The sequence below is a fragment of the Hibiscus syriacus genome, unplaced genomic scaffold, assembly GCF_006381635.1.
Source record: "Hibiscus syriacus cultivar Baekdansim isolate YM2019G1 unplaced genomic scaffold, ASM638163v2 tig00009009_pilon, whole genome shotgun sequence".
NCBI classification, from domain to species: domain Eukaryota; kingdom Viridiplantae; phylum Streptophyta; class Magnoliopsida; order Malvales; family Malvaceae; genus Hibiscus; species Hibiscus syriacus.
The window spans coordinates 1,392,093-1,419,535 of NW_024062181.1; the positions used below are offsets into that span (position 1 = coordinate 1,392,093).

The 27,443-nt window shown below is 34.7% G+C and overlaps 3 protein-coding genes and 2 pseudogenes across 3 annotated transcripts; 3 read left to right on the forward strand and 2 right to left on the reverse strand.

Moving 5' to 3' along the window:
- Window positions 1–794: 794 nt before the first annotated feature.
- On the reverse strand, window positions 795–1,468 carry LOC120202779. Its single transcript, XM_039203152.1, has 2 exons — window positions 1,381–1,468; window positions 795–1,216 (listed from the first exon to the last, which is right to left on the reverse strand). Exons 1-2 carry the CDS (start codon window positions 1,466–1,468, stop codon window positions 795–797), a joined length of 510 nt encoding a protein of 169 aa, XP_039059083.1.
- Window positions 1,469–7,862: 6,394 nt separating this feature from the next.
- Window positions 7,863–12,752, forward strand: LOC120202935 (probable disease resistance RPP8-like protein 2). The gene is made up of 3 exons (XM_039203290.1): window positions 7,863–8,937; window positions 10,479–12,350; window positions 12,600–12,752. The coding sequence occupies exons 1-2, from the start codon at window positions 7,914–7,916 to the stop codon at window positions 12,329–12,331; spliced, it is 2,877 nt and encodes a 958-aa protein (XP_039059221.1). The 5' UTR covers window positions 7,863–7,913; the 3' UTR covers window positions 12,332–12,350; window positions 12,600–12,752.
- Window positions 12,753–15,644: 2,892 nt separating this feature from the next.
- LOC120202780 lies at window positions 15,645–18,921 on the forward strand (annotated as a pseudogene).
- A 2,438-nt stretch (window positions 18,922–21,359) lies between these two features.
- Window positions 21,360–25,320, forward strand: LOC120202938 (probable disease resistance protein At1g58602). Its single transcript, XM_039203291.1, has 2 exons — window positions 21,360–22,405; window positions 23,435–25,320. Exons 1-2 carry the CDS (start codon window positions 21,382–21,384, stop codon window positions 25,294–25,296), a joined length of 2,886 nt encoding a protein of 961 aa, XP_039059222.1. The 5' UTR covers window positions 21,360–21,381; the 3' UTR covers window positions 25,297–25,320.
- A 540-nt stretch (window positions 25,321–25,860) lies between these two features.
- LOC120202939 lies at window positions 25,861–27,254 on the reverse strand (annotated as a pseudogene).
- Between the last annotated feature and the right edge of the window lie 189 nt (window positions 27,255–27,443).

Consider the following 27,443-nt stretch of genomic DNA (forward strand, 5'->3'; position numbering starts at 1 on the left):
TCAATATTTCATTTTGTGGTTCGTTTATCAATGCATTCAGATTTGTTCGTATCTATCTTTTGTTCGAGTTTAATTGGTTAGATTTTTTAATCTTTTTTTTGTATGGTCTTTTTGTGATCTTAAACGGCTAGTTTTTTGTGTTTAGCAAAATGTCCTTATTATGTGTTTAGTTTACGATTTTGATTGTAAACGTTCGTTGTAATTTAAATATTTTCTATTTTTAATAAAATTTCTATAAAAAAATATAAAACATTAATTTTAACATATTAAATAAAATTTTAGTTTGTAAATAAAATATTTATTTTAAAACTGTAAATTTTATATAAATACTATTTTATTTTATTTTTAGATAAGTTGCATTATATTATCTAAGAAAGCAGAAAAAATTTGCACAAAGTACATGAAAAGAAAGGGTCTCCTTTACAAAAAAAAAAAAAAACTAGGAGATACCCCAACACATAGGCATGGACCCAGGCCACCGAAAGGGAACCCTCTTCAGCCAGCAATTTACGAATAAAGTACATGATACAAGCACGGTTCCAGCATCGAATGTCCCTTAGCCCCAAATCACCTTCAAGTTTCAAGGAACACACCGACTGCCAACCAACTTTGGCCCCCACAGCCTTACTATCCTCTCCCTCCCAAAATTAACGCATGCAAAGCTGATTGATCCTGTTAATAACAGAATGGGGGATTGATCCTGTTAATAGCGACACCCAAAATTAGCCGTCTTGATCAACTGTAGCCTCCCAGCATAACTCAAAAGCCCGCTCGACCATTGCCCCAACTTGGTCTTAAATTTCTCCAGTAACGGCTGTTAATCCCATAGCCTCCAAAATAGCCGACAAAAACTCCCAATTCAAAGAATCAAAGGCCTTTTGAAGATCAATCTTAAGAGCAATCATAGGAGATAAGGTTTTCCTAGCATAGCCCTTGACAATTTCCTGAGCTAACAATGTGTTATCCACAATACATCTCCCCTTCACAAAAGCAGTTTGATTGAGTGAAACCATACTTGGAAAAAAGGGATCCAATCTATCCACAAGAATCCTAGTGACAGTCTTGTAAACCATAGAGCAGTAGGAGACGGGTCGAAAATCCTTGGTCGAACTAGGATTGAGAGACTTAGGAACCAACACGATGGTTGTAGAATTGAAAGCAGGGTGCATCACAGATGTACTATAGAAGTACTTCACAGCAGCAGTAAAGTCCTCCCCTACAATAACCCAGCCAGACTTAAAAAAAAAAGGGAAGAATACCCATCAGGCCTAGGCGCATTATGACTCCCCTGACCAAAGATAGCAGTCCGGATTTCAGCTCCAGTAACCTCCTTACTCAACTATGTAGCGACACCCTCAGGCAAAGCATGCTGAAGCAAACCTCGGATACTATCCACATCACATCCCTGAACATTACAATCCCTGGTACCAATAAGCTTGATAAAAACGTCCTGCACCTCAGCAGACATATCCTAAAAAGTCTCCAATCTATTCTCATTTCCATTATACAAAGCTCTGATTGTATTTTTCTTGTGCCCAACAACAATATCAGAGTGAAAAAACTTGGTGGACTGATCCCATCCTTAAGCCAACTAACTTTAGCTTTTTGTCTATAAACAGTATTTTAATTTAAAACGATATTTAAAAATTTAAAATAATGAATATGTAGATAAGATTTAAAAAAATTCTATTGTTTTTATAAACTAATTTTAAATTAATCATTTTATTTATCATACTTACATAATTTTAAAGTAAACTATATCATATATCATTTAATTTTAGGGGAGTTATACCATTAAACTTTTGAATTTATCAATTACACATTAAATTTTAATTTCCGTAAATTTTGAAAACAATGGTAACACAAATAATATATATCTTAAATTGGAATTAAGATTAGAGTAAAGTACGTAAATGGTTACTTAATTATAAGATATTATTTTTTAGGTCTTCTAATTATTAAAAGTTATAAAATATTTCTAATTATATTGTATTGTTTTGTTGAGTCATTTAACAACTAAAAGTTACAAAAGATCACCCGACTATAGCGCGTTATTTTGTTGAGTCCCTTGACTATTAAAAGTTACAAAATGACGACTCGATTATTCATATGTTTCAACCTTGTCCTTTTTCGTTAAAAAAATAATAGTCGTTTAAGTTTAAGGTTAACTTGTTGAATGAGATATGATAAAATATAATCTCAAAACTGTTTGAGTTGTATAGTCGTTTGAAATTCTCTGATCATATTTTATCATATCCTAATCGTTAACGTCTAGCTTAGAGGACAACCAATTTTTTTAACAAAAGATGATGAGCTTTGAACATATGAATAGTCAGATGATTATTTTATAGCTTTTAATAGTTGATGGACTCAACAAAACAATGATTATCTGTGTACTTTACACTAAGATTAATTCTAAAATCCCAAAATAACTTGGGGACTAAGCCCAAATTTTCGCATTATAGTTTCATGTGCATTTCGTCTCCAAACTCAAAAATCCTAGCAGCGGCGGCGGCGCTGCCCTCCGATACCAAAGTAAACTCATGGCGGTGGTCGGCATGGTATTACCAATGCTTTTCCTAAAACGCCTCACTCTCTCTTCTGAAACCCAACTTAAACTACATAGCTTCTCTCATTCTCCACTTTTGTTGAACGGCGGCTTCTGACGTTTTTTATACCCCACCATGCAGACCATAACCTTTTTGATACCCCACCATGCAGCTAACTATATTGACACTCAAAGTTCAATTAGTTAGAACAATGGCGGCGATAAATATTGTCGACGATGGAGTTAATATTTTGGGATCGGAGATTTTAGGGTTTTTTTTTAAGATTTTAGAGAAAATTTAGTTTTTATTTTAAATTTTTAAGTTATTAAATAAAAAAATTCAAAAAATTATAAACACACCACATCATGTTCTAGTAGTTAACAAAATTTTGAATTTTTGGTCAAAATCAATGGTCAAACTGATCAAATATCAAAGTCAACGGATCTGGTTAAAATCAACGGTTCAGACCAGATAGGGTTGGAAATTTGGGAATTTGGGTATTATAACCCGAGCCTTAAGCAATTAAAACAGTTATTTAATTAAAAATAACACTAACAATGGCCTAGCCAAAATAGTTGGGTGATGATCGTCCATACTAATGAATAGTGGTTTGAAACCCCTCATTCACACTTTTATATTTTATTTTTTCTCTACCGAATAAAAAGGGAAAATTTAAGTTTAAGTCCCTGAACTTCTTGTAGATCAAAATCGAGTTGCAAACTTCAAAAACTTGCAATTTAGTTCCTAAATTAACTAAATTAATTTATAATTTTAATTTAAAAATGTGGGGTGTGACATTTGTTCTTTGTAAACTATAAAAATACTAATGTATAGAATTCTCTGTAAATCTTTATTCTTTTAAAGTATTTCAAAAAAGAATTCTTGATAAATAACTATTCAAGGTCAAATTGTAACTTTTTTGATCAAACTGATTAATATCAATGTTGTTATAAATTGTTAGAAAAAGGTTTGGTAGTAAGATCCATTAATTGATTTAGTGGTCAATGATACTTATATTATCTCACTTTATGTGGGTTCGAATCTCGACATTTGTTTTGAACGTAACATCTTTCTACTTATTCAAAAAAAAGAAAGATATTTGATAATTAAAGACAAAAGAATAAATACAAAATATAAAAAAATCATAATTTCCTGAGAAATTTTCAAATAATCCCTTCATTTTTTCCATGCCCAAACTAAACTCAATTCATAAATTGTATCGTACACCAGCATGATTTTGACCAAAATGTGAAAAAGAAATGGCCTCAAAAAGGGAAAGGATAAGAGAACTCCAATTGCATGTGCAAGCATGAGGGAATGGGTCCCAGAGCCATAAAAATTGAGCTACTCTCTTCACTAGAACATGCATAAAGTGATACTACTAGAGTAGTAGATTGTTTGTTTGTTGTTTGTTGATAATTGATAAAATAATATTTATTATATAATGATATCGAATATAACAAACATTATATGATCAGAGACGAATTAGGATAAGATACTGAGATTAAATTATACATGGGCCTAAAAATCATTTGAGTCAATAAATTAGAGGAGCTAAAGCCTAAAGGCTTATTTTGCATGAGATTTAAATTTTCAAGGACTTAAAGATTATATCAATAAGATTCCCAGTCATTCACATATTGATTGTCATGTCAATAAGATTAACGACTATATCAACACCGTAATAATCAATGTCAGTCAAAATATGTGTTAGAATCCATAGATTCCCGACCAAACATTTCAATTGAAGCATTGAAAGAAGATGAAGAATGGAACTTGTTTGAGAAAATGGCTGGTCATATTGTTGAAAGATCTGAAGTAATATCACCCAAATGTGTTGTCAAAATTATCCAGATTAGAAGAACTATACCTATATGATAGCTTTGATGGATGTTTCCTCAAATTTCCTTTTTATTTACAAAACTTTTGCACAAATGGTGTCTGTGGTTCATTAATGGTGTATGAACTTGAATAGCAAAACGCACTGTCTGCAACAGGTCTCGTGCTTTGAGCTACAACGACAGGAGCTTGTGTCTGAAAAGCTAAAGGGAGACTCCTAAATATTTAAAAACCAATAATATTGTTTATAACTCTTCTTCAATGATCATTGTTGCGATTGATAGATGAGAATAAATGAATCAAGTGGTTATATGTTGTTCACCCTTTCTGATTTAGGTAAAGAGTAATGTTGATCATCAGACGTCTAATCGATATCAAAGTCTTTTATCTTCATGACGGTAGAAAAAGGACAAGTGAAGAGGGAGAGTCCATATCTTCTATTAGTTTTGAATGAAAGGTTTTATAATGATCCTTAATGTTGGTGTTAGACGTAAAACCTTTATTGTTATTTGTAGGTTGACAAGTTCAGTATATACTACCAACTGACAATATATCTAGCTTTGATAAATCTCGTGGGGTCGTTGCTTTTCAAGGGTATTTAGTATTTAAGGCCTTTCTTTCGAAGATATTCTTCCAAAGTTTTAATTACAGAAGAATTTTCTTAAAGTCTTAAGACGCAGAGATCTATTCTACGAAGAAGATTTGAAAGAAGTACAATTACTGCCATTCATTTACATGTTTAAAAAAGAAAGGCAATCAAAGGAACCTGCAGAAATATCCAAAAATGAAGATGAAAATGGATTTTTTTTCAAAGAAAAAGAAGATAAAAAGTTTCTATAAAAATATAAAATTATTTCATGCGTTTGATAATTTCAAGTACACAAATAACCTAATCGAGTGCAAAAAAAAGGACTATAATTGATTTTTTTAAAATAATTCGAGGTCATTTTTAACCCCTTAAGCTTATTGTTTTCTATTATCAAATATTTATATCTATGATATTATTAAATGCTTGATTAAATTTAATACTCAATTAAAAATGACTAAAATATCTTTATTTCGAACTTAAATTAGAGGATAAGTGTTTGGGAATGATGCATAGGGGATATTATATTTCTATAAATTTCAATATTGAATGTTTCTCCCACCAGTAATATATAATACATTGATAATTCTATTAAAAAAAGACTTAATTAAGGGATGATCTTTTCAAAAAGTTTGCGAAGCTTTCAATAGTTGAATACAATGATATAATAAATAAAAAATACTCCATCAATTTTTTTAATACAAGTTGACTTGGAAAATTTAGGTGTAGACAGGAACAAAAATTAGTATTTTATTGTGATTGGAGTAGAACTCGTCGTCGTGATGAAATGATGAAATTTTTAAGATGTTATTTTAAATTTTAATCATTGAAATTATTTGATAGATTGCTTTCTATCATTGGCTTCTTTAAAGTTATATATATATGAGTTTCCACAAGAATCAATTAAAATTAAAGAATTAAGATCCAACTGTCATTTACATCTCGAGGAACTTATCGTGTTGGAATGACGAATTCTTTTATTTTGACTAAAAATGTGAATTTAATTACAAAGTAATTTTTAATTAAAATAATAATATCTTAGAAAATTTACCATTTTAGCATGACGAATTCACTCTCCACTACGATCATAATAAATTAGTATTAAAATTTTCTTCCGCACCTGTATTCCATATTATTCCCACCTGTATTATTATATTACCCTAAAAAACCTACGGAACTATAATTTATATCATATTTTGCTTGTAATAATATCTTACATATCATGTCACAGTCCACCCACCCCACCTACTAATACAACTTTTATTATATATTTTGTTTTTATAATTGTAAATGAGACGAGACAGATTGTGAGCTATTCGAGATTGACTCGATCAAGGCTCCATAAATACTCGGATCGAATGGACTCGACCCGAGCTCGAGCTCGAATCGAGTTCTTAACGAGTCGAAACGAGCTACTCGATACTCGACTCGAAAAGCTCGTGAGCAGCTCGAAAAAATGTTATTTATAATTTTAGATTTTTTAAAATTACATTATTAAAAATATAATAAAAATGCATTATTGATAATTATAAAATTTTAAAAATATATTAAAATTTTATAATACAACTACCCTCAAATTTTAATTTTAGCATTTAATATCAAGATACTATATTGTACTTACCTCATAAATCGGTACCAAATCGATTAATTAATGTATTTGTGATGAACCCTAACCCTAAAACCTAAATCATAAACCCTAAACCTAAACTCTAAACCATAAATAATAAACCTTAAACCATAAATCCTAAATCCTAAATTCAATACCCAAAACCCTAAAACCTAAAACCTAAATTTTAAAACCCTAAACCTAAAACCCTAATTCCCAAACCATAAATCTAATTATGTGATAGGGGTTAATTTGATAAATTAATGAAATTAATTTATCAAATTTTTAATAACTAATTTTTTAAATTGTTGTTACCCTAAACCTTAAACCCGATTGCACATATACAAACAATTATTTCCAACTAAATGATCCAACTGTCATTTACAATTGGAGGAACTTGTCGTGTTGGAATAACGAATTCTTTATTTTGACTAAAAATATGAATTTAATTAAAAAGTAATTTTTAATTAAAATAATAATATCTTAGAAAATTTACCATTTTAGCATGACGAATTCACTCTCTACTACGATCATAATAAATTAGTATTAAAATTTTCTTCCACACCCGTATTCCATATTATTCCCACATGTATTATTATATTCCCCTAAAAAACTTCCGGAACTATAATTTGTATCATATTTTGCTTGTAATAATATCTTACCTATCATGTCACAGTCCACCACCCCACCTACTAATACAACTTTTATTATATATATTGTTTTTATACTTTGAACATTATGACGATGTCTCTGTTGTGTAACTGATGCTTCTTTTGTTTTTTCTTATGTATTAATAAAGACATTGGCAAATAAAAGGCATTGACTTAGAAAATAGTAAATACTAATAATAATAATAATAAAAGACTTGAGAGTGGGTTTTTTCTTTATAAAGTTTATATACCTCATTTTATATGATGAATAAAAAAATAAATAACAGTGGTTGGTTTAAGTGGTAAGCAATTTGATATTGCTTAAACAATGTATTAATTTCAAATTCTTATGTATGTAAAAAATTTCTGTTGGAAGACTCATCCACAAACTCAGGTGTGTGACGCGGGCTAATATGGATTAGTCTATGAGAATCTTTAGAATCGAGAGAATAACAAAAAAATAAAAATAAAAGGAATCCCGGATGATCCATAAAAAAACAAAATTGTCCCTCCCCCCCCCCCCGTAAATATTAAAGACATGATTTCAATAAAATACAGCTCATGTTATACATTGATCCTCAATAAAATGCTTTAGAACGTAAACAATCATTTGAATTCATTGTTGGTTTCATTTTAGCTTATAGTTCATCATATAAAATAAAATAGAAAAAAACTTGAGTGCCATGGCTTGGTCTGCTGTGTCCTCCGCAGTTAATACAATTGGCAATCTACTGGCTCAAGAAGCAATCTACCTATGGGGCGTGAAGGAGCAAGTTGATCGTCTACAAACGGAGCTCAAATGGATGCAAAGCTCCTTAATCGAGGCCGATGCTAAACAGTCCAAGGACAGGAGGATACGCCTTTGGGTTGCCGAAATCAGGGAGCTTGCCTATGATGCCGAGAATGTCATCGAGGACTTCGCTCTCAGGATCGGGTCCAGGAGGAGAGGCGGTCTTTCAAATTGTATCAAAAGATCCGCCTGCATCTTGAAAGAGGGAAGGATGCTTCACGAAGCGAGATCAGAGATAGAGAAGATATTTACAAGGATCACTGACTTGGTCCGACGATTGCAGGCATATGGCATAAAGGAATTAAGGGAGGAAGAAGGGCCGAGTACTTCAGCTGAAAAACGGGAATCGAGACGGCCTTATCCTCACATTATCGACGATAATATCGTTGGATTAGACCCCCATGTCAAGAAACTGGTGTCGGTTATCGTCGACGACGAAAGTGCATCCCGGGTTGTTTCCATATGTGGAATGGGTGGTCTGGGGAAGACCACTCTTGCCAAAAAGATATACCATCATAGCCAAGTTAAAGGTCATTTTGATCATTTGGTTTGGGTTTTTGTTTCCGAGCAGTGCCAGAAAAGAAGAGTTTGGCAAGACATTTTGTCTGGTCTGAACATTCCCTTTAAAGTTTACAGGAAAACCAGTGATGAAAAGATTTCACAGAAGTTGTTTGAGTTCCTGAAGGAGAAGAAATGTTTAATGGTTCTTGATGATATTTGGAGCACAGAAGCTTGGGATAGCATAAAGCCTGCGTTTCCAGAAAAGGAGACAAGAAGCAAGATACTGATCACCTCTCGGAACAGAGAGATAGTTTCACATGCAGATAGCAGAGGTTACCTGCACGACTTGCAGTGCTTAAACAAGGAGCAAAGCTGGGAATTGTTTCAAATGATTGCATTTTCTCGACCTTCAATCGGTAATTTACCTTTTTTTTTAAAAAATTATTCTTAGCTACTTGTGATTTTGTGAATAGCATATTAGGATAATAGTAGAATGTGAATTCGATAGTATTTAAATTTGTATTATTTTTAGGGTAAATTATGCATTTAATACCTAAACTATCAGTTTTGATACGATTTAGTACCTGAACTTTCAATTTTTATAAAACCATGTCTAACGTTTAGTTTTGTTTTAGTACCTCGCCGTTAAAAACTTAAAGGGCGTGACACCTTTTTTATTGGTAAATTGTACCATTTATCACTCAACTATCTTCTCACTCTTATTTTGGACACTAAATTTATTTTTTTTAATTTAGTTACTTAACTTTCAAATTACTCCTAATTTAATCACTCTAACTTTTGAATTAATTTTCTTATTTTTAATATATTAATAAAATAATAATAAAAATGTCATGTCACAAAAATTATTAATAAAATAAAATATGAGCAATTTGAAAGTTGAGTAGTTAAATTGAACTTTTTTAAACTTTAGTACGAGAATAGGAGTTAGAAGTCAGTTGAGTGATGAATGGTGTAATTTACCCATAAAAATGTCGTGCTGTTAAGTGTTTAATAAAACAAAACAAAAATTAAACGTTAGGTATGATTTTGAAAAATTAAAAGTTTAGGTACTAAAACAGATTAAAACTGATAGTTTAAATATTAAACGTATAATTTATCCTTACTTTTATTATGAAGCAGTATCCGTTTACACCCTATAAATTAACTTTTTTTGCAATTGTATACATGAAAGTTTTTATTGTTATTTGTTAAATAATTAAATTATGATGTTATATATGTTTTAAAATCTAATAATAAAAAATTAAATAATTTAAGGAATATAAAAATGTAAATAAAATAACTGAAATTTAAATATTTTACAAAATGTATTTAGTAGAAAAAGAGATTTACAATTTTATTTATAAAAAATATATTATTTTAAATAACATGTACTAAAAACAATAAATTTCAAAACATATTTTAAAAGGAAAATTTGGTTGAGGTCCATTAATTGACCAATTAGTTAAATGTTCATATTGTCTCACCTTATATGGATTTGAATCTTTTTGTTAAAAAATTAGTGGTGATTCTGATGTGTTATTATAAAGTAATATCTTGTCAATATTAAAAAATAAAATAAATGTCATGCCAATATCACTGTTAATTTTTTAATATTGGGTGACCAAAACAGAACTCAAACGTAATCTTATGTTTAATTTTGAAACAAAATAATAGTTTGGTGACCAAAACAAAACCTAAGTAATAGATGAGTGACTAAATAAATATTTTACTCTTAATTTTATATTGATCATCCATTTCACTTGAACCAAACATTAGAAACTAAGAAAAATAATTTTCGCAAAATCAACTACAACTAAACAAACAGGCCCTTTATACATTCTACAAGCAACAGTTACTTTGCTCTTATATTTGGGCAATCAAATGCATATCGTTACCAGGTCTAAGTTGTTATTGTTGGGCCCTTTCATTTATTTATTTTTTATTTTAAAATTTTCAGGCAGTAAAGATGAAGGGAAAATGAAAGATCTAGGCGAAAAAATGGTTGAACGGTGTGCAGGGTTGCCATTAGCCATTGTTGTGCTGGGAGGAATTTTGGTGACAAAAGATTCAGTAAATGAATGGGAAAAGGTGGCTGAAAATGTGATACCCTACTTGAAGAGAGGCAAAGGCCATGGCGTGGAAGAAGTGCTGGCATTAAGCTATGATGATTTGCCATACTACTTAAGGTCATGCTTTTTGTACTTGAGCAATTTTCCGGTAGATTTTGAGATACAAGTCGATAGACTGATTCAACTATGGGTTGCTGAAGGTATCGTTTTATCAGAGGAAGAAGATGGAAATGAAGGGAGCATAACAGAAGATTTGGCAGAACGTTACTTACTCGAGCTTGTAGAAAGGTGCATGGTCCAAGTACGAGAAAGAGACGTCGCCACCTTAAAGATCAAAACAGTTCAAATGCACGATCTCATGAGAAATCTTTGCTTGTCAAAAGCAAAACAAGAAAATTTTCTCAGCATTGTTGACCAGTCAAATGAATGTTCGATTTCTACAGAACGAAGGATCCATAGAGTTTCTGCAACAGATGTTTTTCGGATACAGCGCATTAAAAGTCCAAATCTTCGGTCACTTGTGTTCTTCGGTGAGGATTTACCCTTTTTCGAGTTTTGGAAACAGACGAAGGAATTTAGAAAACCGGTGCCCCGGAAAATGCTTGATTACACGGAAAAACATGAAGTTGAAAATGGATGCCTCTTTACTCCAATTCAAATATTCTTGGTGTTCTTTGTGATGCTTCCTGCACTAAATGAACTTTTCACATACATGATCAACAATTTCAAATTGCTGAGAGTCTTTACCTATGAAGGAAAAGCTGATTCTCACTTGGGAGGATTCATGTTATCAAGTGATATAGGTAATCTCGTCCATTTAAGATTTTTGAGTCTAAGGGGTATGGACTACTGTTGTTTACCATCATCTCTAGGCAACTTGAGATGCTTGCAAACCTTGGATTTAAGAATTGATAATGTATTTTTTGTACCCAACGTGATATGGAGGATGGAGCAACTAAGACATCTATATCTCCCTATGGAATTTAAAGTTATAAGAAAGTTGAAGTTGGGCACTTTGAGAAACCTCCAAACACTTGTGAACTTCAACACCAAGGATTGTTACCTAAAGGATCTCATCATCATGACAAATCTTAGGGAGTTGGAGATTCGTGGGGCGTTCAAGATCAAAGATTTTAATGCCAATAACCGGCACAAGAATCCACCCATCATCCAAAGTAAATATCTTCATTCCTTGTCCATTTTCAATTATGGAAGAATAGATCCAAAACATTTGAATCACCTCCTTTCAAGTTGTGTTAGTATTTGTAAGTTGAGTTTAAATGTGGAGATAAGAGAGTTACCACAGTACGACCACTTGTCTCCGAATCTCGCTTACATAAAGTTGAGATGGTGCAAGATTTGGGAAGATCCAATGCCAACACTAGAGAAGCTGCCTAACTTGAAGGTTCTTGAATTGCATAACCAAGCTTTCACCGGAAAGGAGATGTTTTGCTCTGCACAAGGTTTTCCTAAACTCGAGTCTCTAAGCCTTATCGATCTCGTTCATTTGGTGGAGTGGAAGGTTGAGGAAGGAGCCATGCCCTGTCTTCTACAATTGCAGATAGAAAGGTGCAGAGGGCTGATGATGCTTCCGGATGGACTGATGTTCATTAAAACCCTCAAACAACTGAAGATTGAAAGGATGCCAAAGGAATTCAAAGAAAGAGTGGAGGAAGGAGGAGAGGATTTCAACAAAGTCCAACATGTTCCTTCTATCACATTCAAGGGCTGTGACGACTAGTAATTATGATTATTGGCAGGTGATTTCATAGTCTTGCTTATATATAGAAATGCTTAATCCTTTTATATTCATTCAGAACTATACATTTTGCATGTTTAGATCCAAATTAAACATGATTCATAGCAGCTGCAACTTTTTTCCTAAATCTCTGACGTTTTCTTTCCATTTGTTTAGATTTTCTCCTTCCATTTTATATATTATATGTATGAATAATCAAATGAAGTTCCATTGGTATCTTCAAATGACGTGGCCTTTTTTTCTTGTACAGGGAAAGAAGGCAATTGTATTGTGGATTGGAGATGTAAAATAGTGTTGTTATTTGTGTAAGCTGGTGTTATATAGTATGATAACTGTAGCATGTTGCATATGATTTTAGTATGTAATTGATTTGATCTTTGTCATATATATGATTGCAGAATATTCTCAATCTAATTTCGAGTACAGACTTGTGTTTTGTAATCCCGTTTTGAGTATCAGTATATTGCACTCTTTTTTTTTTCCAAATAGGACTAAGGAGATTTTTTAACGAGACATGTAACTTTGCTCCATTTCATAAATATAAGTTCTCTCGTTTCAAAATATATATATATTCTCAATCTAGTCTTATGCTAATTGAACATTTTGCTCAGTAAACTAGTGCACGATAAATTGTCGAAAGAGTAGAGTTTGAACCCTCTTTCCATAAGGATAGAGAGTTGGGGTAAGAGTTGTTTAAAAAACAAAGATCAGACAAGTGATGGATTCAAAAATATTTTTGAGAATGAGTGTACACATATATTAACTTCATAAAATAAATAATTATCTGAAGAAAATTTAGATTTCAGAGTGGGCACTTACCAACCTTAAACTCTTAGTGGATCCACTATTGGATTGGATTAGATTAGATAAACATAAATAAAAATAAGCAGAGAAAAATATATGAAAAGCAAAAATAAAACAATGGACGCACACCCTACAGATGGCTCCAAATTGCGAGATCTTAACCAACTCTTCATTGTTTGTGGTTGTTTAACGATGAATAATATCAATTTTCGAGCTTTTTTTTCTTTAACTCTCATTTTTCGTCTTTTCTTTTCTCTTCTCTTTCAACTTTTTTCTTCATATATTGTAAAAGTATGTTGAGAGAAAGAGAAAAATAACGGGAAGAAAAGACATGAGAGCAATGATAAGCATTCATGTAGGACAAGCTGGGATTCAAGTTGGGAGCTTTATTGCATTGAAAATGGGATTCTGCCTCATGGCATGATGCCTAGGTGAGACAATGCATATGTATGTTTTTTTTCCATGTATCATGGCATCGCCGTCATCATCGTCGTTTATGTATATTTGCAAATGTATCATGCCATCATCATCGTCCTTTATGCCTGTTTTGCATGTATCATTCAATGACCACTTCAATCATTTATGCGTTGTGAGATCAAATTGTATTAGATTCAAATTTTATAGTTATTTGGCCTAAATCACATTTTTCTTTTTCATTTTGAAGGGAGAAAAATGTGATTTTATAATGTATTGAGTTACAATTTATAACTTTTAGACAATATGGAATTCATAAATGGATAATAAAGCTCCTATTGTATTTGCATGCAGTGAGGCCAATGAAGGTGCCAACCATGACGCTTTCAGCACCTTCTTTAGTGTTACCAGATCCGGAAAGTACGTACCGAGAGCTTTGTTCGTCGACCTGGAGCCGACCGTCATCAACGAAGTTTGAAGCGGGGCTTATCGACAACTGTTCCATCCTGAGCAACTTATTTCCGGCAAGGAAGATGCTGCTAATAACTTTGCAAGAGGACATTATAAAGGCACAACATTAAACTCGTTTGATTTTGAGTTTAAATCATTTCAGGTTCAGGTCAATTCGAATTGTCGGTTTTGAGTCCAAGTCGTTGATTTGTTACCGTATCGTTCAGCCGGTCGGGACATTGTGGAAGTATGCCTTGACCGATTGAGAAAATTTGCTGCCATAGGGACTACTTATATTGTCACACCATATTTTGAAAATATCATAAGGTTGCACTCCCATATCAGCTAAAACTGTTGCGATTCATATTCCTATACTCTGCTTCGGCTGTAGAGCTGTATAGACTTTAAGCTCGAATACACCCGCCTTACTTCGTGTGACCATTGTTACCCTTACGACTCTCGTCAGCGTACTTGCATCCGGGACAACACAATCAGGCACATTATCCTCAACTGCATCAACCACACATGTTTTCGTCTGGAGAATTACTCTGCATATTGCTGCTGGTAGCCGAACCAAGAGTGCCCTCTGGAGCTCAATCTGGTTCGGGAACTTGTGTAACATAGGAAGCTGGTGCACAAGAATATCCCATAAAGACACAGATATTATAATGTTTTCGTCTCGTGAATTTCATCGTGTTATAAATAACGAACATTACACTAATATTTGGTTCGGCATTGCCTCTTATCATAGGTAAGGAATATTAGTTTTGTGTTTTTGGGAATTATTACAATCTGCAATGCTTTTATGATCAAAATCTTATTGTCCCTACCCTTTTGTTCTTTGCTTAAGCTTTCTGTAAGGAATGGTTAAAAGAAAAGGACTTGGATTGCTTCAATTTCTTTTATATTCTTTAGCCCTTTTTCCCCCTTTTCTTTTGCAAAATCACTTGCCTGTGTTAAGAATCTAAACTTTTTCATTGCATTTAAGTAGGGTTATGAGAACGATATATGTTCGAATTATTTATTTTCAAACTTCTGTTAAATTCATTAACGTGACATTTTGAAATAAGAAAATATTAACTCAGTATTCAAGTAACAAGAAAAAGACGTAGTGACGAACATACAAGATACTATATGTTCAATAATTTTCAACTATTTGATAATAAACGCTCATACCCCTACATACGTGGTACTCGAACCTGAGAGCTCAACTATATGATAATAAACACTCATATCCCTGCATACCTGATACTCGAAACTGGGAGCTCAAGGTATAACAACAAGTCCCTTAATCATTGAGGTCGTTTGGTTAGTACAATGTGACTAACTTTTAAATGTACAAAGAATATAGAAACTTGGAGTATATTTTAACCTTTAAATTTGTTGTCTCCCGCTTTCGTTCTTTGTTTGAACAAGCTGCAAGGAATGGATAAAGAGAAAAAGGTTGGATTCTGTAAATTTAAAACTATAACTGTTATACCTTTTCTTTATAACTAGTAGCCAAAGCAATTGGTTTAGAATCCAATTTTCCTTGCGCAGCACTTCAAAGAAATGTTATATAATATGGGAAATCAGTGTTGCAAATGTACAGAAACTAAATATTTCAAAGAATTTTCTCAGCAAAGAAAAAAACTTGAGTGCCATGGCTTGGTCTGCTGTGTCCTCTGCAGTTAATACAATTGGCAATCTACTTGCTCAAGAAGCAACCTACCTATGGGGCGTGAAGGAGCAAGTTGATCGTCTACAAAAGGAGCTCAAATGGATGCAATGCTCCTTAATTGAGGCCGATGCTAAACAGTCCAAGGACAGGAGGATACGGCTTTGGGTTGCCGAAATCAGAGAGCTTGCCTATGATGCCGAGGATGTCATCGAGGACTTCGCTCTCAGGATCGGGTCCAGGAGGAGAGGCGGTCTTTCAAATTGTATCAAAAGATCCGCCTGCATCTTGGAAGAGGGATGGATGCTTCACAAAACGAGATCAAAGATAGAGAAGATCTTTACAAGTATCACTGACTTGGTCAGACGATTGCAGGCATATGGCATAAAGGAATTAAGGGAGGAAGAAGGGCTGAGTACTTCAGCTGAAAGACGGGAATGGAGGAGGCCTTATCCTCACATTATCGACGATAATATCGTCGGATTAGACACTGATGTAGAGAATTTGGTCCCGGTTATCATCAATGACGACGAAAGTGCATCCAGGGTTGTTTCGATATGTGGAATGGGTGGTCTGGGGAAGACCACTCTTGCCAAAAAGATATACCATCATAACCAAATTAAAGATCATTTTGATCATTTGGTTTGGGTGTATGTTTCTGATCAGTGCCAGAAAAGAAAAGTTTGGCTAGACATTTTGTCTGGTCTGAACATTTTGATCAGAGAAGTTGTTTAAGTTCCTGAAGGAGAAGAAATGTTTGATGGTACTTGATGACATTTGGAGCAATGAAGCATGGGATAGCATAAAGCCTGCGTTTCCAGAAAAGGAGACAAGAAGCAAGATACTGATCACGTCTCGGAATAGAGAGGTAGTTTCACATGCAGATAGCGGAGGTTACTTGCATGACTTGCAGTGCCTGAACAAGGAGCAAAGCTGGGAATTGTTTCAAAAGATTGCATTTGCTCAACCTTCTATCGGTAACTATTCTACACTACTTGAATAGCACATGAACCTCTGGCATATTAGATAAAAGTTTTATTTTTTTAATTAAATTATTTAGGAAAGTAGTTTAAAACTATTGACTATTTGCTATTAATAGCAAAATTCTATGACGCTCGACGAGCGTCGCTTAGCACCACAAACAATGAACATCATTAATTTAATTTAAAAAAAATAAAATTATAAATGACTTAAAGTATAATTATAAATTAGTTAAAAATTTAAAAGTAAATTATTTAAAATAAAATATTAACTACATTATTTTTCATAATCTTTTATGGGTAAATTATGTCAATGACCATCTAACTATTATCCCTTTTCATTTTGACCACCATTTTTGAAAATTTTTCAATCAGGTCAGCCAACTATTTAAATGCATTCAATCAAGTCACTTGTCGTTAACATTTAACGGAAGTGTTGACGTGTCAGTTAACAAAATTGATATAATTACATATTTGACCCTCAATATTTATAAATTCTATCAATTTGGTCATAATTTCAATTCAATTTAATAAATTTAATCTCTAATTAGGTGGTGACAGGTGTCACTACCAAATTGGAGGATATTTCATTAATTGTAATTATTTAATTTAAATTCAATTTGGTCATAAGTTTCAACAAAATAGAGGGCGGATTCGGACTCGGGGTGTCGAGACGAACTAGACCCATGAAATTTGGGACCGAGCGACCACCATCTACGGAGGTTGACGGTGGCGTCCGAACACCTTCTGTTTTTTATTTTATACTAAATAAAAAAATGTCACGTCATACAAAAAATAATAAAATAATTCAGAGTGATCAAAACAGGAGCAATTAGAAAGTTCAGTAAGCAAATTAGAAAAATTGAAAGTACATTGAATAAAATAAGAGAGATAGTACAATTCTGGTGTAATTTACCCTTACAATAAATAAGATATTATAAAATATCAGAAAAAAAGTATTTATACAAGTGCAAATAATTTATTAGTTTTTATTTTATTTTAAAATTTTCAGGCAATAAAGATGAAGGAAAAGCTTCTTCTAACTTGGGAGGATGCAAGTTATCAAGTGATATAGGTAATCTCGTCCATTTAAGATTTTTGAGTCTAAGGGGTATTCACTTCTTTTGTTTAACGTCATCTCTGGGCAACTTGAGGTGCTTGCAAACCTTGGATTTAAGAACTGATAATGTAGTTTTTGTACCCAACGTGATATGGAGGATGGAGCAACTAAGACATCTATATCTCCCTGAGGAATTTGAAGTTATAAGAAAGTTGAAGTTGGGTACTTTGAGAAACCTCCAAACACTTGTGAACTTCAACACCAAGGATGGTAACCTAAAGGATCTCAGCAACATGACAAATCTTAGAGAGTTGGAGATCCGGGGGGCGTTCGAGATTGAAGATTTTAATGCCGATGACCTGCACAAGAATCCACCCATCATCCAGAGTAAATATCTTCATTCCTTGTCCATTTTCAATGATGAAGGAAGGATAGATCCAAGACATTTGAATCACCTCCTTTCCAGTTGTGTTTGTATCTGTAAGTTGAGTTTAGATGTGGAGGTAAGTGAGTTATCACAGTACGACCACTTATCTCCGAATCTCGCTTACATAAAGTTGAGAAAGTGCAAGATTGGGGAAGATCCAATGCCAACACTAGAGAAGCTGCCTAACTTGAGGGTTCTGGAATTGCATCTGGATGCTTTCACTGGAAATGTGATGTTTTGCTCTGCACAAGGTTTTCCTAAACTCGAGTCCCTAAGCCTTAAAGAGTCCCTAAGCCTTAATGAGTCCCTAAGCCTTAATGAGTCCCTAAGCCTAGTGGACCGAATCGTAGAGTCCCTAAGCCTAAATGAGTCCCTAAGCCTTAATCATTTGAGGGAGTGGAGGATGGTGGAAGGAGCCATGCCGTGTCTTCGACAATTGCAGATAGAAATGGTCAGAGGGCTGACGATGCTTCCGGATGGACTGATGTCCATTAAAACCCTCCAACAACTGAAGATTGAAAGTATGCCAAAGCAATTCAAAGAAAGAGTTGAGAAAAGAGCAGAGGATCTCGGCAAAGTCCAACATGTTCCTTCAATCACATTCAAGTACTGTTTCTACTAGAATTATGATTATTGGCAGGTGATTTCACAATCTTCATTACATATTAATATATATATTAATAATCAAATGAAGTTCCATTGGTATCTTCAATATGAAATGACATTGTTTTTTTCTTGTACAGGGAAAGAAGGCAATTATATTGTAGATTGGAGATGTAAAACCGTGTTGTTATTTGTGTTATATAGTATGATGCATATGATTTTAGTATGTAACTGGTTTGATGTTTGTCACGTGATTGTGGAATATTCTCAATCTAGTCTTATGTTTGTCACGTGATTGTTCAAAAAGTAGAGTTTGAACCCTCTTTCCACAAGTATAGAGACTTGAGGTAAGAGTTGTCTACAATACAATGATCGGACTAGATCAAAATAAATAGATAAAAAAATATGAAAAGAGCAAGTAGAACAATGGACGCACACCCTACTGATGGCTCCAAGTGGCGAAACTTTAACCAACTCTTCATTGTTTGTGGTTGTTTAATAATGAATCAATACCCGTTTTCGAGCTTTTTCTTCTTTAACGCTCATTCTTCGTCTCTTCTTTTCTCTTCTCTTTCAACTTTTTTCCTTCATATATTGTAAATATATGTTGAGAGAAAGAGAAAAACAAAGGAAAGAAAAGACATGAGAGAAGTGATTAGCATTCATGTAGGACAAGCAGGGATTCAATTTGTAATTTTATAATGTATTAAGTATGCCAAAGGCATTCAAAGAACGAGTGGAGGAAGGAGGAGAGAATTTCAACAAAGTACAACATGTTCGTTCTATCACATTCAAGGACTGTGACAACTAGTAATTATGATTATTGGCAGGTGATTTCATAATCTTGGTTAAATTTAGAAATGATTAATCCTTTTATATTAATTCAAAACTATACATTTTGCATATTTAGATCTTAATTTGTCACAAGATTTGTTAGGACACCAACAGAAGCATAAATATATTCATCTCTTTTCCAATTGGTTATGTTAATAGTGTTACTTGTGTAAGCCGGTGTGAGATTATATTACATTGTATGATGATGTTGTAATATTCTATGGTGTATATTCTATTGATATTTACATGAGATAAAGCTGTCACTTGTGGTTGAGTTGTAACTGTTTGGACACTCCTTTTCTCGAACGAATTGAAAGTCTATATCAACATGCTTGGTGTTTGCATGTAGAATCGAATTTGCGGCCATAGGGACTGTACTTATATTGTCACACCATATTTTGAAAATATCATAAGGTTGCGCTCCCATATCAGCTAAAACTGTTGCGATTCATATTCCTATACTCTGCTTCGGCTGTAGAGCTGTATAGACTTTAAGCTCGAATACACCCGCCCTACTTCGCGTGACCATTGTTACCCGTACGACTCTCGTCAGTGTACTTGCATCCGGGACAACACAATCAGGCACATTATCCTCAACTGCATCAACCACACATGTTGTACGAGATGCATTTACAGGTTCATCAGCTGCAGCTGGCAGCTGCTGAAGCTGGCAAGACCCTGAAGAATTACTCTGCATATTGCTGCTGGTAGCCGAAACCAAGAGTGCCCTCTGGAGCTCAATCTGGTTCGGGAACTTGTGCAACATCGGAAGCTGGTGCACAAGAATATCCCATAAAGACACAAATATTATAATGTTTTCGTCTTGTGAATTTCATGGTGTGAATTTCATGGTGTTATAAATATTACACTAATATTTGGTTCGGCATTGCCTCTTATCATAAGTAAAGAACATTAATTTTGTATTTTTGGGAATTATTACAATCTGCAATGCTTTTATGATCAAAATCTTATTGTCCCTACCCTTTTGTTCTTTGCTTAAGCTTTCTGTAAGGAATGGTTAAAAGAAAAGGACTTGGATTGCTTCAATTTCTTTTATATTCTTTAGCCCTTTTCCCCCCTTTTCTTTTGCAAAATCACTTGCCTGTGTTAAGAATCTAAACTTTTTCATTGTATTTAAGTAGGGTTATGAGAACGATATATGTTCGAATTATTTATTTTCAAACTTCTGTTAAATTCATTAACGTGACATTTTGAAATAAGAAAATATTAACTTAGTAGTCAAGTAACAAGAAAAAGACTTAGTGATGAACATACAAGATACTATATGTTCAATGATTTTCAACCATTTGATAATAAATGCTCATACCCCTACATACGTGGTACTCGAACCTGAGAGCTCAACTATATGATAATAAACATTCATATCCCTGCATACCCGATACTCGAAATTGGGAGCTCAATGTATAACAACAAGTCCCTTAATCATTGAGGTCGTTTGGTTAGTACAATGTGACTAACTTTTACTTTTAAATGTAAAAAGAATATAGAAACTTGGAGTATATTTTAACCTTTAAATTTGTTGTCTCCCCCTTTCGTTCTTTGTTTGAACAAGCTGCAAGGAATGGATAAAGAGAAAAAGGTTGGATTCTGTAAATTTAAATCTATAATTGTATACCTTTCTTTATAACTAGTAGCCAAAGCAATTGGTTTAGAATCCAATTTTTCTTGCGCAGCACTTCAAAGAAATGTTATATAGTATGGGAAATCAGTGTTGCAAATGTACAGAAGCTAAATATTTCAAAGAATTTTCTCAGCAAAAAAGAAAAAAAAAAGTTGAGTCCCATGGCTTGGTCAGCTGTGTCCTCTGCAGTGAATACAATTGGCAATTTACTTGCTCAAGAAGCAACCTACCTATGGGGCGTGAAGGAGCAAGTTGATCGTCTACAAACGGAGCTCAAATGGATGCAAAGCTCCTTAATCGAGGCCGATGCTAAACAGTCCAAGGACAGGAGGATACGTCTATGGGTTGCCGAAATCAGGGAGCTTGCCTATGATGCCGAGGATGTCATCGAGGACTTCGCTCTCAGGATCGGGTCCAGGAGGAGAGGCGGTCTTTCAAATTGTATCAAAAGATCCGCCTGCATCTTGAAAGAGGGAAGGATGCTTCACAAAACAAGATCAGATATAGAGAAGATCTTTACAAGAATCACTGACTTGGTCCGACGATTGCAGGCATATGGCATAAAGGAATTAAGGGAGGAAGAAGGGCCGAGTACTTCAGCTGAAAGACGGGAAAGGAGGCGGCCTTATCCTCACATTGTCGATGATAATATCGTCGGATTAGACACCGATGTCAAGAAACTGGTCTCGGTTATCATCGACGATGAACATGCATCCAGGGTTGTTTCGATAAGTGGAATGGGTGGTCTGGGGAAGACTACTCTTGCCAAAAAGATATACCATCATAGCCAAATTAAAGATCATTTTGATCATTTGGTTTGGGTGTATGTTTCTGATCAGTGCCAGAAAAGAAAAGTTTGGCAAGACATTTTGTCTGGTCTGAACATTTCCATTCAAGTTGACTGGAAAACCAGAGAAGAAGAGATATCAGAGAAGTTGTTTAAGTTCCTGAAGGAGAAGAAATGTTTGATGGTACTTGATGACATTTGGAGCAATGAAGCATGGGATAGCATAAAGCCTGCGTTTCCAGAAAAGGGGAAAGGAAGCAAGATACTGATCACGTCTCGGAACAGAGAGGTAGTTTCACATGCAGATAGCAGAGGTTACTTGCATGACTTGCAGTGCCTGAACAAAGAGCAAAGCTGGGAATTGTTTCAAAAGATTGCATTTGCTCAACCTTCTATCGGTAACTTGTTTATTCAGCTTATTTTCTTTTAACTATTCTACACTACTTTAATAGCACATGAACCTCTGGCATATTAGATAAAAGTTTTATTTTTTAATTAAATTATTTAGGAGAGTAGTTTAAAAGTATTGTCTATTGGCTATTTAGGGAATATTATTTATTCGCTTAGCACCATAAATAATCAGCATCATTAATTTAATTTATAAAATAATAAAATTTTAAATGACTCAACGTATAATTATAAATTAGTTAAAAATTTAAATGTAAATTATTTAAAATAAAATATTAACTACGTTATTTTCCATAATCTTTTTTGGGTAAATTATATCAATGACAACCTAACTATTGTCCCTTTTTATTTTGACAACTATTTTTGAAATTTTTTCTATCGGGTCATCCAACTATTTAAATGCATTAAATCAAGTCACTTGTTGTTAAGATTTAACGGAAGTGCTAACGTGGTAGTTAACAAAATTGGTATAATTACATATTTGATTCTCAATATTTATAAATTCTATCAATTTGGTCATAATTTCAATTCAATTTAATAAATTTAATATCTAATTAGGCGGTGACACGTGTCACTACCATATTGGAGGATATTTCATTAATTGTAATTATTTAATTTAAATTCAATTTGGTCATAAGTTTCGACAAAAATGGAGGGCGGATTCGGAACCAGGGTGTCGAGACGAACAAGACCCATGAAATTTGGGACCGAGCGGCCACCATCTACAGCAGTTGATGGTGGCATCCGACCTCCTATTTTTATTTTATACTAAATAAAAATAAAAAATGTCACGTCATACAAAAGATAATAAAATAATTCAGAGTGATCAAAACAGGAGCAATTAGAAAGTTCAATGAACAAATTAGAAAAATTGAAAGTACAGTGAGTAAAATAAGAGAGAGAGTATAATTCTGGTGTAATTTACCCTTATAATGAATAAGATATTATAAAATAACAGAAAAAAATAATTTATACAAGTGCAAATAATTTATTAAATTTTTTTATTTTAAAATTTTCAGGCAGTAAAGATGAAGGGAAAATGAAAGCTCTAGGCGAAAAAATGGTTGAACGTTGTGCAGGGTTGCCATTAGCCATTGTTGTGCTGGGAGGAATTTTGGTGACAAAAGATTCAGTAAAGGAATGGGAAAAGGTGGCTGAAAATGTGAGATCCTACTTGAAGAGAGGCAAAGGCCATGGAGTGGAAGAAGTGCTGGCATTAAGCTATGATGATTTGCCATACTACTTAAGGCCATGCTTTTTGTACTTGAGCAATTTCCCGGAAGATTTTGAGATACAAGTCTATAGACTGATTCAACTATGGGTTGCTGAAGGTATCGTTTTATCAGAGGAGGAAGAAGATGGAAATGAAGGGAGCATGACAGAGGATTTGGCAGAACGTTACTTACTCGAGCTTGTAGAAAGGTGCATGGTCCAAGTACGAGAAAGAGACGTCGCAACCTTAAAGATTAAAACAGTTCAAATGCACGATCTCATGAGAAATCTTTGCTTGGCAAAAGCAAAACAAGAAAATTTTCTCTGCGCATTTGATCAGTCAAATGCATGTTCAATTTCCACTGTACGAAGGATCCATAGACTTTCTGCAACCGATGTTTTTCGGATACAGTGCATTAAAAGTCCAAATCTTCGGTCACTTGTGTTCTTCGATGATATTTCAGCGGGTTTTGAGTTTTGGAAACAGATGAAGGGATTTAGAAAACCGGTGCTCTGGAAAATGCTTGATTACATGGAAAAACAGCAAGACGGAAATGAAAATGTATGCGTCGTTTTTTCAATTTTAATATTCTTGTTTCTCTTTGTGGTAAGTCCTGGACTAAATGAACTTTTCACATACATGTTCAACAATTTCAAATTGCTGAGAGTCTTTACCTATGAAGGAGAAGATTATTCTACCGTGGGAGGATGCAAGTTATCAAGTGATATAGGTAATCTCGTCCATTTAAGATTTTTGAGTCTAAGGGGTATTCAATTCTTTTGTTTAACGTCATCTCTGGGCAACTTGAGATGCTTGCAAACCTTGGATTTAAGAATTGATGGAGTTTTTGTACCTAACGTGATATGGAGGATGGAGCAACTAAGACACCTATATCTCCCTGAGGAATTTAAAGTTATAAGAAAGTTGAAGTTGGGTACTTTGAGAAACCTCCAAACACTCGTGAACTTTAACACTAAGAATTGTTATCTAAAGGATCTCAGCAACATGACAAGTCTTAAAGAGCTGGAGATTCATGGGGCGTTCGAGATCGAAGATTTTAATGCGGATGACCCGCACAAGAATGCACCCATCATCCAGAGTAAATATCTTCATTCCTTGTCCATTTTCAATGATGAAGGAAGGATAGATCCAAGACATTTGAATCACCTCCTTTCCAGCTGTGTTTGTATCTGTAAGTTGAGTTTAGATGTGGAGGTAAGTGAGTTACCACAGTACGACCACTTGTCTCCAAATCTCGCTTACATAAATTTGAGATGGTGCAAGCTTGAGGAAGATCCAATGCCAACATTAGAGAAGCTGCCTAACTTGAGGGTTTTGGAATTGCATGAGGAAGCTTTCACCGGAAAGGAGATGTTTTGCTCTGCACAAGGTTTTCCTAAACTCGAGTCCCTAAGCCTTATCCATCTCGATCATTTGGTGGAGTGGGAGGTTGAGGAAGGAGCCATGCCGTGTCTTCGACAATTGCAGATAGAATGGTGCAGAGGGCTGATGATGCTTCCGGGTGGACTGAGGTTCGTTACAACCCTCCAACAACTGAAGATTGAAGGGATGCCAAAGGAATTCAAAGAAAGAGTGGAGGAAGGAGGAGAGGATTTCAACAAAGTCCAACATGTTCCTTTTATCACATTCAAGGGCTGTGACGACTAGTAATTATGATTATTGGCAGGTGATTTCATAGTCTTGCTTATATATAGAAATGCTTAATCCTTTTATATTAATTCAGAACTATACATTCTGCATGTTTAGATCCAAATTAAACATGATTCATAGCAGCTGCAACTTTTTTCCTAAATCTCTGACGTTTTCTTTCCATTTGCTTAGATTTTCTCCTTCCATTTTATATATTATATGTATCAATAATCAAATGAAGTTCCATTGGTATCTTCAATATGACGTGACATTTTTTTTCTTGTACAGGGAAAGAAGGCAATTGGATTGTGGATTGGAGATGTAAAATAGTGTTGTTATTTGTGTAAGCTGGTGTCATATAGCATGATAACTGTAGCATGTTGCATATGATTTTATATGTAATTGGTTTGATCTTTGTCATATATATGATTGCAGAATATTCTCAATCTAGTTTCGAGTACAGACTTGTGTTTTGTAATCCCGTTTTGAGTATCGGTATATTGCACTCTTTTTCTTTCGAGTACAATGAATCACCTTGATCCATCTTCTTTTTCACAAAGAATGGCAAGAGCCTCTCCTCGGCTATCTTCGGAAAGGCTTGCACGCCTCGATGCTAAGGTCAACGGCAGCCGCGACTGCCATGAAGATGGCAGCACCCTCTATGCATGTTACGTGTCGCATGGCTAGTTGCACGACGGTTTGCTGCTCTTACTTTCCCCGTGGACTCTGCAGCTCATTACAAAGCCACCCGGGTTCGGGGTTAATGCTGAAAAGTCTCCGCCTCTTTGAGGACTTGGTAGAGGAGTCGGCGCCACCTGACGCATTTGTTTGTCGGTGTCGATAAAAAATTCTCCGCCATTTTCGGCATTAATATGTATCTCGGAAATGATAACCTCTGCTCTGTCCTGGACTTCAGACAACAGGTGAAATCGGCAGCACGCATAATCTCTGATGCCACGCTCACGCCATGCCTCGAGCTTTCCCCAAGGCAACCAGCTCTCTGGCCTTAAAGCGTCGGGACGAAGAATCAACCAAGCTCCCGGGTTGGACTTGGCAACCCAATCGCAACCTGTTGATGGTACAAAGGGCGTGGTTATGAAGGCCGCCACAACAGCCGAGCCAGACAGATCGTGTATCTTCACCTTCCATCCTTTCCTCTCTCTTCTCCCTGTCTCTATGTCTAAATTGTCACCCGAACCTGACATGTGTTCAATGGATCAAGCTGCACTACCCTGCAGTTCAAAACAACAATGGATACTTTCATTCCAAGAATCCCTTCCAAACTAATTGCAGCATTTCAAAATTTAACTCGAATAAATGGAAACGATAAAGGAACTCATAGCTTTACATAACCTGTCTCGACTGAATTCGCAGCTGAAAATCGGTTGTTTTACGGGACCTTGAAGCTGTACAATCTGAGGACTATGCACCGTCGCATCTTCGAACTGGAATACATATCTTGGATCAGGATCTACTTTTACTCTCAAATGAAGTTCAGCTCCTGGCTTTCCATTCTCATGTTTGTTTTTACTGATCCGGATCCATCCATTGAAAAGAATCACCGGCTTCCCTTCACCCCATTCAGGGCCGACAGCCAACTTGAATGTCCCGATCTGATGTCTCTTGACTCCGACACCAAAATGCGTCCTCTTTCTCCCGGTGAAGACAGTGATCTCAAGATAAGCATGGTGGTTGTAAAAAACAGCCAGGTGTCAGCAAACACTTCAAATCAGACTCTTCGAGATAAAAGCTAGAGGCAATACTGTGAACATCAGGCGTAGCTTCGGGTGATGAAACTAAAGGAATTACTGTTGTTTGGACAGGGAAACCTCGGAGTTGTATCTCACACAAACATGGGGCAGAGAATGCAAGAATTCCGGCTCTCGAAGAACTCAGGGCCGTTCCACGAATCCTCAGAACAGTGAGTCTATTGACAACCTAATGAAAGCCTGAGGATCCATTGTTGTCATGCGTATTTCCTCATTGTAAAAAGCTTTAAGCTACAACGACTTGACAATCCTGTCATTGCAGCAAGGAAATGAAGATTAGATTACTTCTATCAAACATAAAAGGTGACAAGGTGGCATATAGGCAGCACAATTGAGTAGTCTAAGCATGAAGTTCTAGACCGGAGTCGGTGAAGTAACTACATCAGCTTAGTTCGC